The sequence below is a fragment of the Leuciscus leuciscus genome, assembly GCF_965113295.1.
Source record: "Leuciscus leuciscus genome assembly, chromosome: 2".
Taxonomy (NCBI): Eukaryota; Metazoa; Chordata; class Actinopteri; order Cypriniformes; family Leuciscidae; genus Leuciscus; species Leuciscus leuciscus.
In genome coordinates, this window is record NC_138726.1 from 39,678,293 (window position 1) to 39,692,807 (window position 14,515).

Sequence of the window (14,515 nt, forward strand, 5' to 3'; positions counted from 1 at the left end):
TGTTGACGTCTGATCTACAGCGTTGCCGTGTCCGACAGTGAATATTGAGAAATATCTGATCACTGGATGTCGGGATCAACCAAACAGAATCAAATATTCCAGAGAGTTGCGTAATGGGCTCCCAATAGTTGTACATTTCTATGCATTACTCACGACAACCTCTAATATGCATAGCGTAGTATCTAGTAAAATAATATGGATAACCTAATGTGAATTGGGAAAGCATTACATCCCAGAATTCAAAATAAGCTTTCCTCAACACAGGGGCTTAAAAATGAGCCTTGCCACGGTGCATCTGTGTGAGATGTTTGACAGCGAGAGATAAAGCTTGCATAAGCAGGATGTGGCTAAGCTGAAGCCGTTCCCCAATGAGGCGGTGATCACCTTCAGCCGTTGAGAGAGGAAAGCCAGGGGGAGATGAAAACGGGCAACTCAGTGTGATTAGGTATGTGCTTTCTGTACAAACAATCAAGATGGCAGATGTGCCACTGTGAATTACCTTGTAATGTTAGCGAACGCTAATCCCTTAGCACATTCGTGCCCTTTGCTCCCTTTATCAAATAATGTCTGCTGATATGAGCAGAGTGTGTTGTCAGAGATACCACAGACAAGGCCATGGGGAGAGGAAGTGTGCTATTAGCAGCCTCTTGAGTGGATAGAAATCATACCAACTTTTTATTGTTATAGGGGTGACGTTAAAAATCAACTGGAACTAACTTTCCATTTACAGGCTGTCTGACTGTATTTATTCTAAACTAAGTAAACACAATTGGCTCCATTGAGCAAACAATCATAGTCTACTGTTATATTGGTGTGGTTATGTTTGACCTTGTTGGTGGAGACTTTCCTTTAAACTCATTTCAGCTCCGAATTATTTTAAGCATGTCACCATCCACTAGACAGGTATTTGTCTCTAACTGCTTATGCAGCATTTTTGACTATAGTCGTTGAGTAAATGGTTATTTAAAGAAATAGTTAATATAGTCAAACAGATTGGCCTCTTAATTTATTGGTACATGGGGTAGTATGAAAATCAGAATATAAGAAATTACAATTTTTAGAAAGTTTAATTGTCTTTAATGTGTTTGTTTTTCTACTTTAGAGTAAGGTGATGATCTATGAAATTCTTTTCATATGGATTATTTCAGCACTGTTATCTTTAACAAAAAAAAACTAAAACTAAAATGATTCAAAATAATATCTGTTAATTGAAATAATGCTGAAATAAAAAAAAACATGTACATTTAAAAAACTGAAATGAAAATTTGAACTGAAGTAAAATAGTACTAAAATGACTAAAACTGAAATAAACATGTATTAAAGCAAAAAGAAAAAAGAATTGAAATGACAAAAGCACATCATAAAATTACTAAAACTAAAATGAAAACTGAAAATAGAAAAGCTAATTCACAATAAATACAAAAATAGCATATAAATAATACTAAAATAACATATTACTTTTGTATAGTGTTAGTGGGTTAAAGGTGGGGTGGAAGGTAAGGTGGAACTATATTTGGCGTGTGAGATTTTCTACTGTGTGCCACAGCTGACTGAATTTGTAGCCGACAGACTGAGGGAGGGGTTTTATTTTTAACAGTTTAAGTTTCTTGACAAACTCAGTCTACGTTGTCTCTTCAAGGTCCAGATGGACAGCTCCACTGATACGCTTTGCTTATTCATTTCATGCCAGAAAGAATCAACATTCTGAATGCCAAAAGATTTTCCTTGTCTTTTAGCAATATTCTATTTTCTATGGTTCGGGTCCAGCGTCACACCCTCCAGTTTGTCCTTTATCTAGAATCTGCACTAGGAGAGATTTGTGGCTCAGCTGTTCAGTTGGTACTGTGCTCTGAATGACTTTTATGTGCTAATGACTCTGTTTAATGAAACCTTGTAAAATTCTGCACATGGTGAAGAAAGCATAATTTAAAGACTTGGAGATTTCTAGCTCACTAAATTGCAGCACTGACGGCTCTGCTTAGGCCTTTCTCCATACTTTCTTAATGATTCAAGCTTTCCAGTGTACGTGGCAAGTAGGGCATGTTTGTAAATTTTTCATTTCGTTTCTGGCAAGGAGATAATAAAAACAAAAGACTTTAATTAAAACATAGCTATATACGAAAATGAATTTTGACGAAATAAAAATGTCATAAAATGTCTATCACATAATGAAAACATGACTAGAAGTTAGAACAATAACACTCCTAGATCATCAATAATAACCAAACACATCCTACATGAGATTAATCAGATAGCCTATAGCCAACATAAAAGTAATATTACAACTTACATCTGCAGAAAAGGACGTGAATGCGCACGTGTACTTGAGTAGGTTTGTCTGAATGTGTAACTCCCATACGTTGTAGATGCGCTCTTTCTCCTAACAACAATGCTGAAACATGGGCGAATAAAGCATAAAGAATTTACAACGTTCTATTAAAATGTTGTTCTCATTATAATGTTAAGTATATGGCAGATTGGCACTGCACATCTTGCACTTGTAGTTCTCTTACGAGAGGTTCTCTCATATTGCGTAAGTTAGCTTACGCTACGGGTAAAGTCATCTTTTCTCGAGATATGAAGCCAAAAAATTATCCTTAATTTTTATTCATTGTCAACGCAGTGCAGCAGCTAGCAGACCTAGAGCAGGCTATCTAGCGCGCTCATTGGCTGCTCCGCGGCAACTGCAGCAGCCTACCAGTGAGCCTGGCGTGACGTCGCGCCCTCACGCGTCACAGCCCGCCAGAATGGGAGTGGCTTAGCGTATAAAAGGAAGGCTCGGAGGCTGATACCCTGATTTTCGTCTCTTCAGCGAAGCTCTCTGCATCGCTGGATCTCTGAGAGAAGCCGCCGCCGTCGTCGAAGCAAGCGACAGAGCAAGCAGAGGACAGCGCCTGAGGAAGCCGGACGATTCTTCGCCGCCTTCAGCCATCCGTGCCTGCTACGCTATCCGGCGTCATATCCTTTTACTGCTGTGTGTGTTCGCCGCTGCGACACATACTCTCGCTTCTAAAAGAGAAATTTCCTACGAGGCGTTGTTTCAAATGCCTCGCACCACTCCCCGCTCTCTCTCTCCCTCTGTTCGAGCCACGCAACTGCGCCGTTCACAAGGGATGTCAGAGATGCGGACGATTACGGGGCTCGCTCTCTCCCTCTGTTCGAGTCGCGCAAACTGCGCCGCTCACAAGGGATTGCAGAAGCGTACGGTCACGGGGCTAGTTTTTCTTTACGTTACAAGAAAGCTACCCCGCCCCCCGCGCCCGTCTCCAGGCGAAAGGAGAAAAGAGTGTTTCACATCCATTTCACACATATTTCTCAGTCCCCTCCTAAGTTCAGGCTACTGGAAATATCAATACTGCAGTAAACGAGCCTGTTACAGTACACGCACGCCTGCAAAACATGATGACGCTCTCTGGCTACTCGCCCCTCTTCCCGCGCTCTCTCCCTCTGCTCGAGCCGCGCAGACCGTGCCGCTCACAAGGGATCGCAGAAGCGGACAATCACGGGGCTAGTTTTTCTTTACGTTACAAGAAAGCTACCGCCCCCGCGCCCGTCACTCACCGGCGAAAGGAGAAACGAGAGTGAGTGAGTCCCGCCGAGGCTTGGCTGACCGCCATGTCTCACATAGTTCTCAGTCCCCTCCCAAGTTCAGGCGACTGGTAATATCAATACTGCAGTAAACGAGCCTGTTATAATACACGCACGCCTGCAAAACATGATGACGCTCTCTGGCTACTCGCCCCGCTTCCCGCGCTCTCTCCCTTTGCTTGTGCCGCGCAAACTGCGCCGTTCTCAAGGGATGTCAGAGCGGATGGTCACGAGCAATGTTCAGCACCCCGCGTGCCTCACTCCCCGGCGAAAGGAGGAGAGAGAGTATTTGTAGCCCCGCTGAGGCCGGGCCAATCTCCAGTTCTCACACATTTCTCAGTCCCCTCTGAGTTCAGGCGGCTGGAAATATTAATATTGCAGTAAACGAGCCTGTTACAATACACGCACGCCTGCAAGCTAACGCCGACACGAAACATGACAACGCTCTATCATATGCTCGCGCGAACCAATAGCCTATGTATTCTCCCCCTGTGGCTCAGTGGCAGAATCTTAGGCTTTCGCGCCAGAGACCCGTGTTCGATTCCGGCTCTGGCAGCAAAAAAAAAAAGAAAAAAAAAAGTGTTTTATGCTGTTCACTGCTCCGAGCTCGCAGCCAGCTTCTCACATGCAGAAAGTGAACCCGCCCCTCGCACCCTCCCGCTCACATGATGGGTGCTCGAGTAATTATGAGAGTCTAAACATTTGAGCCTTCAAAGCATTTCGCGCTGTCAGTCACCTAAAAAGGCGACTGCAGATGTGTATTTTGCAGCCAACGAGTCAGTTACACAACTCGCTCGCCTGCACACAAACGCCGTTCGCACAGCGACCCAGAGAAATCTGAAAAAGAGTATTAATTCTGGTTATTCGGCTCACACCGACGGTGTTTTGAGTGTAGGAAATGTGCCCACAGCCCAGTGCTCACCCCTACACACAAGCACGATCTCCCCTGTGTCTCTCACAGAGCTCACTCTCACAAAGCGGGCACGCGCCGCTCGAGTGATAAGCGTAGGAATTGTGCCCACGAGTCAGTGCTCACACCTACCCACTGCCCGCTCTGTCACACAGCTGCCCCGGGGGTTAGATCACATAAAGCTCCCCAACACTGGCCGTGTTATGAATGTAAGCCCTGTGCCCGCCCACGAGCGCTCACACTTACTGATAAACACATTAACACCCACGCCGCTCTCGTGTCACGGGTTTCTCACTGCAAAACGTTCTCCGTCCCAAGTGACCGAGTCATTGAGTGCTGTCCAGCCAGTTATCGCTATCAGCGAGCTCCCGTTCCCCAGCATCGACAGCGCGCGCACCGCGCAAATTCCTCTGTTACGAGTCCCCTATCCCGCGCAGTGCAGCGGCCGGGACCCAGAGGCCATTCGACCCCTAGCTATGCATGCAGAAGCGTGGGAAGCTATCCCGGGTGTGTCAGAATGGATGCTGAACATTGTGAAACGGGGCTATTCGCTGCAGTTCGCTCGCCGTCCCCCGCGCTTTCGAGCACGGACCGAGACGAGAGTGAATACAGAAGCAGCCCATCTGCTTCATACAGAAATTGCGAAACGAGTGCATCCTTCTCTGACCGAGACGGGCTTTTACAGCCGCTATTTCCTCGTTCCCAAGAAGGACGGAGCTCTCAGACCCATATTAGATCTGAGATATTTGAACAAAGCTCTCATGAGACGGCCGTTCAAAATGCTCACAACCAGACAAATCCTTGCGCAAATCCGCCCGAGGGACTGGTTTATTTCTCTCGATCTGAAAGACGCATACTTTCAGATTCAGATTATACCCCGTCACAGGCCATTCTTGAGATTCGCCTTCGACGGTCAGGTATATCAATACACCGTCCTCCCGTTCGGCCTGTCTTTAGCACCCCGTACGTTCACGAAGTGCATGGACTCGGCCCTCGCTCCCCTGAGAACACAGGGCATGCGAATTCTGAGCTATTTGGACGACTGGTTGATTCTAGCGCAGTCAGAGGAAGAACTCATATCCCACAGACTAGCGCTACTCAGCCATCTGAAAAGCTTGGGTCTCTCGGTCAACTGGACCAAGAGCTCAATACCCAGTCAGTCAATCTCTTTTTTGGGAATAGAGCTGGACTCGGTGGCTATGACGGCCAGACTGTCGACACAGCGCGCGCGCCGTATTCGACATCTCGCCGCGTCTTTTCAGAAAGGCAGGTGTTTCCCCCTGAAAGCATTTCAGAGGATGTTGGGCCACATGGCTTCAGCTGCAGCGGTGCTTCAGCTGGGCCTACTGCGCATGCGCCCGCTTCAGCGCTGGCTGAGAGCGAGAGCGCCCCGCAGAGCGTGGATTGCCGGCGGTTCGCGAGTCAGTGTGAATCAGGGCTGCGTCTCAGCCCTGCAGCCCTGGCTGGCGGCCGAATGGTACCAACGGGGAGTTACAATGGGAGTTACCTCGCACCGGAAAACGATCTCGACAGACGCCTCCAACCTAGGTTGGGGGGCGCTTCTCGAGGGCAGACCAGTCTATGGCCTCTGGTCAGACCGGGAGAAATGCCTTCACATAAACTGTCTGGAGATGCTAGCAGTCGTGAATGCACTGAAACATTTTCTCCCATACCTGCGAGGACACCATGTACTAGTTTGCACAGACAACATGTCAGTGGTGTCCTACGTGAACCGTCAGGGCCGTCTCCTTTCAGAGCACAGGTCATTTCCCTATCAGCCCTACCGGCATCCGGCAGCGAGGTTGATAGTAACTTCCTCTGCCCTGTCAGGGCTCTGAGGAATTACGTCACGCGCTCCGCCGCTTTCAGGCGCTCGGAGCAGCTTTTCGTTTCGTTTGGAGGGCGCACCAAGGGTCTCGCCGCCTCGAAACACAGTCTGTCCAGATGGATAGTGAACGCTATTGCGGCAGCTTATGCGTCCAGAAACCTGCAGTGCCCCTTGGGCATCCGGGCTTATTCCACCAGAGGCATGGCCTCACCGTGGGCTTGGTCCAGCGGGATTTCCATTCTTGACATTTGTACAGCGGCAGGCTGGGCCTCCCCCTCTACATTTGTTAGGTTTTATAACCTGGAAGTCCCCGCCCTGCAGGCTAAACTTCTATCAGTCTAAGTCGTGTGTATGCCCTGCCCACACTTTTGTGCGCGGGCTACTTACTCGATTTAGCTCTCCTGGTTGAGCTGCACTAGAAAGGGTTATGTCAGTATAGACCGGCCGAGCCGCTCTACACCCCCTAATGTGTGCTTATGAACATGTGCTGGCCCACTCTGTCGGCCACCTGTTTCCCACTTATCAGTGTTCCCCGGGTTTCCCCTGGGACTCATGTAGTGGATGCTGGGCGCGCACGGCGTTGACAAGGGGTTCCCGTAGCATAAGCTAACTTACGCAATACGTAAAGAGAACCTCTCGTAAGAGAACGTAATCGGTTACTAACGTAACCTCGGTTCTCTCTAGAAGAGGGAACGAGTATTGCGTAACCCGCCGTGCTCGCGCCACGAGCTCATTTCGCTTCAGTCGTCGAAAACCAGGGTATCAGCCTCCGAGCCTTCCTTTTATACGCTAAGCCACTCCCATTCTGGCGGGCTGTGACGCGTGAGGGCGCGACGTCACGCCAGGCTCACTGGTAGGCTGCTGCAGTTGCCGCGGATCAGCCAATGAGCGCGCTAGATAGCCTGCTCTAGGTCTGCTAGCTGCTGCACTGCGTTGACAATGAATAAAAATTAAGGATAATTTTTGGGCTTCATATCTCGAGAAAAGATGACTTTACCCGTAGCGTAAGCTAACTTACGCAATACTCGTTCCCTCTTCTAGAGAGAACCGAGGTTACGTTAGTAACCGATTACGTTTCATGATCAAAGTGATTCCAGGTCAGGCATCACTGCACGCTTTCAAATCCATAGTTTCACTTTATTTCGCAGGTCTGGACAGCATGCTGTCCTTATGTTAACCAATCAGACCTCTGGTACCGCCCTAAATGCCACAGTAACCAATAAAATAAAATAAATAAAAAATATATATAAAAAAACATTTTTGGTCACGACGATCATCGTTTTCATGATTGATAGTCGCTGTCACATCGGAGTACTAGATTACTCGTACATAGCGCTAAATGGCAAGATGGTACCGTTTTATGTGACATTTAAAAATCATTTATGGAAATATCTGTCGCAGACCTGATCGGAGATACCTATTTTGCATTATAATCTTACTCAAATGAGTACGAAGACTAAATAATTGAGTAGGCCTACAGCAAGTAGCTACTGTAATTTTTAAAGATGTAAATTAAAAATGGATAAAAAAAAAAATCAGGTAACCTAGCTATTAGCTTTTCCAGTTCACAGTATCACCATAGCAACTCTCTTGGAGACTAAATACTTTATAAAATGGCAATGTCATAGGCCTAACGTTACATCTTTGTATGGTAGAATGATTGCAGCAGTAGCCTGTCAGATATTGGAAATAGTAAAATAAATACCAGACAACAAAAATCCAGGCCATAAATCTGGATCATATTTACATGACTCTTGAAGTTAGAGCGTGGCATATAACGTTACAGATATATAGACATTCTGAGTTTTTAAATTCATGCACATTTTTATTAGGCCTAACGTTAATACCTAAGTGGGCGCTTAATTTATTATCCTACCTCAAGCAGGTGGTTTCTCTGCTAGTAGTGGCAAAGCAGGTCCATACGCAGTGTACACTTACATATGAAGGTTACAGGAGGACATTTGGAAAGATCAGAGGCTCTCAGCGGCTGGGGAAAATCTCCCGTTTAATATAAAGCTGAAGTTGCACGGAAAATGAGAAAGCGTTACTCTGTAAACCAGCTGAACAGCACTGCCATCTAGAGGCGCATACAAGCCACAACCATCTGCTGGACTGGTGAGAACTGGAGCATATGAGGCCTCCTTCCAGTCAGAATCACTAATTACGTGTTGAATTGCCTGTCACAAGCCGTATATTTAGTACTGATGGTGATATTAGTCTTAGTAATGAGTCTTTTTCTCAGCCTGGATGGTTTTAGTCTATCACCAGGAACATTAAGGTAATAACAAATCCTGGCAGGCTACTACTTCTCACCCCTGCCTAATCAAAGCTATCCATTCAACACATGCAGTGAGGTCTGCAAAGAAAACTATAGATCTCCTCAAACACCAAACCGCCCGTAAGTCAGGTAAGATCAGAATCTTCAATCATGGATGTTTAGTGTGCAAAGATCTGTACTAAAAGAACGTAAGATGGCAGTTTATTAAGCATTAACTAGCGTGACTGTAATATTGCAGAAAGCATTCATGCTTAAGCGCTTGGTTCAATTACGGGCACCTTAGGAAAGATTCCCACTGAGATGTTTTAGCAACTCGACGATGAGCTCCAGGGGGTCTACTTCAAATGTTCTTATTCCGCCCCTCCAGTTAAGCCAATACATCAACACCTCTCATAATGGGAGAGGGGGAACGGATTCCGACAGCTGGTTTGTTTGCCGTCGGATTCTGTTCCCACCATGTTTCTTACACAAAGAGGAACTAATATGTATATAAATGATGCTGGTCAAGCTCCATCCCACACACAGAATATAATAAACATCCATTAAGCCACTACATCAACACCTCTCATAATGGGAACGGATTTCGACAACTGAATTGTTTGCGGTCGGATTCTGTTCCCCCCATGTTTCTTACACAGTGAGGTTCAAATAGTCATCAAACTGATGCTGATTAATTGGCCATGATAGCCTAGTGGTCTCTGCAGTGACATTTTGCGCTTTTGGGCGACCCGAGTTCAAGTCCCGGCTCTTGATTTTTTCTCGATCCCATACTGTCCTATCATAATAAAAGGCAAAAAGGCAGTTAAACTCCATCCACATACAAAATAGAATCAGCCTTTTTTAAGCATCGGGAGTCTGATAAGACGAAAATTAGAAGCAGAAAAAAGAACAATGGACTATTCCCTTTATTAAGAACCCCTCCCTATCCCTTCTGGCAGTGTCTGGTGGCTCCACAATCCCCGACCCGGCTGCTTGATTGGCGGAGCCGTTTTCCACAGCACCGGCTGTGATGTTTTTTTTCTTTTAGGAAACATACAATTCCCATGGGCTTAATAGATGATTGTTTTGTAGACACTCTCCTCTTTTTAAAAACGTAGTAATGCTCCATTAATTGAATAACTAATCTTGTCAGGTATTTAAATGCCATTACAGGTTAAAGGATAATTAATGCATTAACCACATTAAACATTTTAATATTGGGGATGGCTGCTATTTTTTAATAAAAAGCATTGAAGCGCTAATGTTCATTGTTATGACACGAAGGTGAAGTTTTAGGAGCTGCAGTCACTATTATAAAGCAGCGTCAATTTAGGATGACAGGCATAATACTGCAAGGTTAAAACTTTAAATCTATCAATGAGACTACTGCTTTATAATGAGCAGTGTCAGGACCTTGGATTTCAACTCGGAATAAAAAGAGCATGACACAACACGTGTAACTCATCAACTAAAAGAGGAATAAACTATCAAGAGAGAAACTTGATAACAAAGGACAAGCAATCCCATCTTTAAAGCGAATCAGTTTATATAGTTTGGTTTACAAAAATGTCTGTATACAGTATGTAATTTTCTCCCAGTACAAACTAACGCATGACTCATTCAGTGAGAACATACAACTAGATGTATTTACAGCGCAAGCAATCATACCAACAAAATAAAAATGAAAACATAACCACATGTACTACTCACTACTGGTAGCCACTACGGTTGAAGAGGTAGCTTCCACAGTTAGACAATGCATCCCATTTTTGATTAGATGTGTCCTACAAAAATAATTTACAACATACTGACATCTCTAAACCTCTCTCTCTCTCTCTCTCACACACACACACACACACACACACACACACACACACACACACACACACACACACACACACACACACACACACACACACACACACACACACACACACACACACACACACACACACACACACACACACACACACACACACACACACACACACTTTGGAATTCTGTCAGTTCTAGTAGCTACGACCTGCAAGGCTTGTCAGTTGATGCCAGAGCTTATATGACTGGCAAAATGGCATCCACTTTGCAAACATGTTAGAAGACCAAAGGAAGGTGTTGACATTCGGTATCCAAGGCAAACAAACACACATTTCCTTTCACTTGAATTCCTGAACATACATGGACAAAGGTATACAAGTAGAATCATTATGATGAAATGTTCTATATTCCTGAACACAAAGACATACTTTGGTCCCCTTGTCCATCCCACATGACATAGCTTAATGGCAACATCAACATCAATATATTATACAGCTGATCACACAGATGCTACTGTATGGATGTTAAGTGTAGAGGAAAAAAAGGGTTTTCATAAGGACAGGCTATGAATTTTAAAGACCTTGGTACAAAGCATGTAACATCAGCTCTTATGTAGGGATGCACAATATTCAAGATCAAGATATTTTCATTTATAAGATTTTTTATTTATAAGATACAATTTTTATTTTATTGGGATTTAACAATATAGAAAATTAAATTTTTCATATTTTTACATTTAGATTATGTTTGCAGTCATCAAATTCTCAATTAAAGATAATCTTTAAAAACTAATAATTTATAACACTGTTAAATGTAATCTTAAGAAAATCTTAAACTTTTCATGTTAAATTATGTCGTGATAAGTTCAGTTGTAGAATGTAAAAAAATGATTTTCACTTTTAGAGTTTTATTTTTAATTTATTTTTAGACCTAATAGTATAAATATTAATATATATAGTTTATCAACCATAACATGACTAACATGAAACCCATTTTTTTCACTACCAGTGTACAAAATACATATCAAAATGATCTAGTGACTTAATAGCAGAATAAAAAAATTTAAAAAAGTGTAGTTTGCCATTCATTCATCAAAGCATTTCCATGTCTTAAAATAAATTATTAGAAACTTACTAGTGATTAAGGAAGCGCTCTGGTCAAGACATCCAAAGGTCATTGTATAACATAAATTAAATATGATTTCATTTTATAAACAGTTAATAGAGTACTGGCATGACTGGATCACTCTTTTAGCTGAAGGAGAGGACTGTTTTTAGGATCACTTTCAGAAAAAAACAGGCAAGGAATGAATGCTTTTCAACATTACGGCCAACTTGAACTTACTCAGAAATGAGAGGGCATGAACAAGACAGCATGAACATTACATTCTCATCGGCAAACTGGAACTCCAGTATAAGGAGGAACTTTGCTACATAGACAGTCAGGCTTTATGATGACAATAAGGAATAAGAAAAAAGACAATCAACAATGGCACATATATCCCTGCTTTAAATCGAAAGGACAAACGTTTTAAAGAATAAAAGGGAAAATATATTTTTCTCTTCTAAAAATGCCCCAAGAAAATAAACAGACAAGTTCTACACTTGCAAACTGAAAGGCAGGCACTGGGAGATAAGATTACTGAGTCCATCCTACTGTCAATCACCCCTGGGTGCCAATGCAACTGAATTTGGCTGAGGGGGACAGGAAACAGAAAACAAGACATGTTGTTTGCTGACAACATTTGGCTCAGAGAGTCTTTCTGTATTGTCAGATTCCCTTTTCATGGATTTGGTCTATATTCACTCAAACACACACACACACACACACACACGCGCACACACAAGTGTGAAAAGTGCTTCCGGTCTGTTTGTCTCAATGGCTCTGCAGCCACGTGTTCAGCCCCTCCCTGTTCTCTGTCCTTGCGGAGCAGGGACACTCCACACCCTGGAGGACTCTGTGAGGAAGTGAGTGTGTGAGTGCTCGGGGCTGTGAGCTCAGTCTGTCATGCGGGGGAGGTTATAAGAGTAGTGTACTAAAGGGAGGCCGCGGCTCTGACAGAAACAAGCTCGGCCGCAAGCCTGAACCTGCTCCGAACTGTCTGACACAAACGAATCGCCCTCGTCTCCATATTCTGACTGGGCGGAAAGCGTCCCGGTGTCGGGCCAGTACCCCTCTGAGCTCAGGCACTGAGATGCATTCGCCATCAGGGCAGGGCAGCTGTGGGACTTCACTAAATGTCTGCAGGCTGAGGAAGAGGAGGAAGCAGATGAGGAAGATGTCCTGATGTGGAGGGCAGGGTCACAGTGTTCACACATTCCCCGAGTGTTGCTGTGCAACTTTGTGTACATTCCGCAATCGCTAGACAAGCCTTCGCCGTCGTCAGATAGCGCTGAGCCTCCTGCTACCGTCCCTTTAGTGACCACTTTACCAACCAGCCCACCGCAACCTCCGGCCCTCCCCCGTCCTCTAAGCCGAAGCCAGTCATATCTGAAGGAGGGACTGAAGCAGACGTACAGCACAGGGTTCAAGCAGGCAGAGAGGGGAAAGAATATGAGCGTCACGGATTTGGCCATCTCCGGTCCGCCCACTGCATTACTGGTCCCGGCCAGCAGGGGAGCGAATGAGAAAGCTGCTACAGGACAGAAGAAGATGCAGTTGGTGAAGATGAGCCAGGCAATATGCCTCACAGACCCGGCCTGCTCGGGGTCAGCCAACTGGGCACGACCCAGTCTGCAGTATAACCGCATATAGACAACCGCGCTCAGCAGGTACGCTAGTGTGTTCAATAGCACCAGGGCCACTGTGAACCCCAGACCTGGTCCGGGACCTCCAGAGAAGGGCAGGCAGAGAGGAGAGCCCATGGCAGATTCATGATACAGACTGAGGCAGGCCGCCGCGATAGATACCAATCCCAACAGGAGTGCAGCGATACCAAACCTTCTTCGTCGTTCCCTCCTTTCGCTACTGGACCTCAGAGCTCCTGCCTTCCCCATCAGAGCCCTCACAGCAAAGCAACGCTCCACCGCAGCTAACGCCAACAGCAGGACAGCCCACTCTGATGAAAACACAGCGAGGAAGCCCACCACCTGACATCCGGCACCCGTTTCCCACCACACGCCATACTCTGCAAACGAGCCCCAGGTGATGGCGTCCAGGAGTGTCAGTGCTGCCACGTAGACCCCTGTCAGCAGGTTAGCGGAGGCCAGGAGAGCCACCAGGAGTCGGGATGGGGAGAGAGGAGAGGTGCGTGGGGAGAAGGTGGCTGCAAGCACCAGGCAGTTGAAGAGGAGCGCCACCAGGCAGATGAACCACACGGTCAATCGGATCATCCAGCTTCCCAACAAGTGTTCACAAGGTTTAAATGCCCCTGAAAGATGGAAATGCATAAGAGTGTATAAAAGGCTAAGTCAATATTCTATGTTAAAAAAAAAGATTAAAGATCCAGCATTTATTTGATAAAAAATACAGTAAAATTTTTTATATTGTGAAATAGTATTTAGGCCTGTCGCGATAGTCAATAAATCAATTAATCGCACGATAAAAAAAATGAGCTCGGTCATTTTTCCGGCCGCGATAATTCCATTTGCATGCTTGTTTGTTTTCCTCGTGTCTCTCTCTCTCTCTCTCTCTCTCTACCAAAGAGACTGGATGACCACTCTCGGTTCCTTAGCGTATAGGAGTGAACCCTCTTGTCAGTTGCATGGTCTTTGTGTGGGGAGGCGGCGCCGCGGCGCTTGTCAGTCACATGGTCTTTGTATGGGAAAGCGCCGGCAGGACTGCTTGCGGCGACTGCCGGGAGAGAGAAAAGACGCTAGTTGTGAGTTGGAGGGAAAAAAAAGAAAAAGATGGAATTGGTTTCAAAGCCAAACGCGACAGCGAGCCCGATCTCATGAAAATGCGTATCTACTGTATACCACGAATGTTATTTCTCGTGCCATTTCAATATTGATTTATACGCCAAAAATAGTTTTTGCGTGCATATGAAACGCACTTTATGGCGTGTAATACGCACGCACTCCTCACCCCTAATCCTAACCAAGTATTTTCAGTGTGTAGCATATACACGCAATAAAGTGCGTCTCCATCTTCCCGACAGTAAGTTACACAATCACTC

General features: G+C 45.2%; 1 protein-coding gene and 1 long non-coding RNA gene across 2 annotated transcripts in view; one reads left to right on the top strand and one right to left on the bottom strand.

Moving 5' to 3' along the window:
- The first annotated feature begins 1,330 nt into the window (after window positions 1-1,330).
- On the top strand, window positions 1,331-7,861 carry LOC309493473. The gene is made up of 2 exons (XR_014203952.1): window positions 1,331-2,518; window positions 7,415-7,861. It is a non-coding gene; the product is annotated as an uncharacterized lncRNA (long non-coding RNA).
- A 2,250-nt stretch (window positions 7,862-10,111) lies between these two features.
- The window catches only part of lgr4 (leucine-rich repeat containing G protein-coupled receptor 4), a 72,855-nt gene continuing 68,451 nt past the window's right edge, over window positions 10,112-14,515 (bottom strand). Inside the window, exon 19 of the mRNA XM_082162590.1 lies at window positions 10,112-13,768. Within this exon, the coding sequence (XP_082018716.1) occupies window positions 12,396-13,768 (1,373 nt within the window). The 3' untranslated portion in view covers window positions 10,112-12,395. The remainder of the gene's footprint in view (window positions 13,769-14,515) is intronic.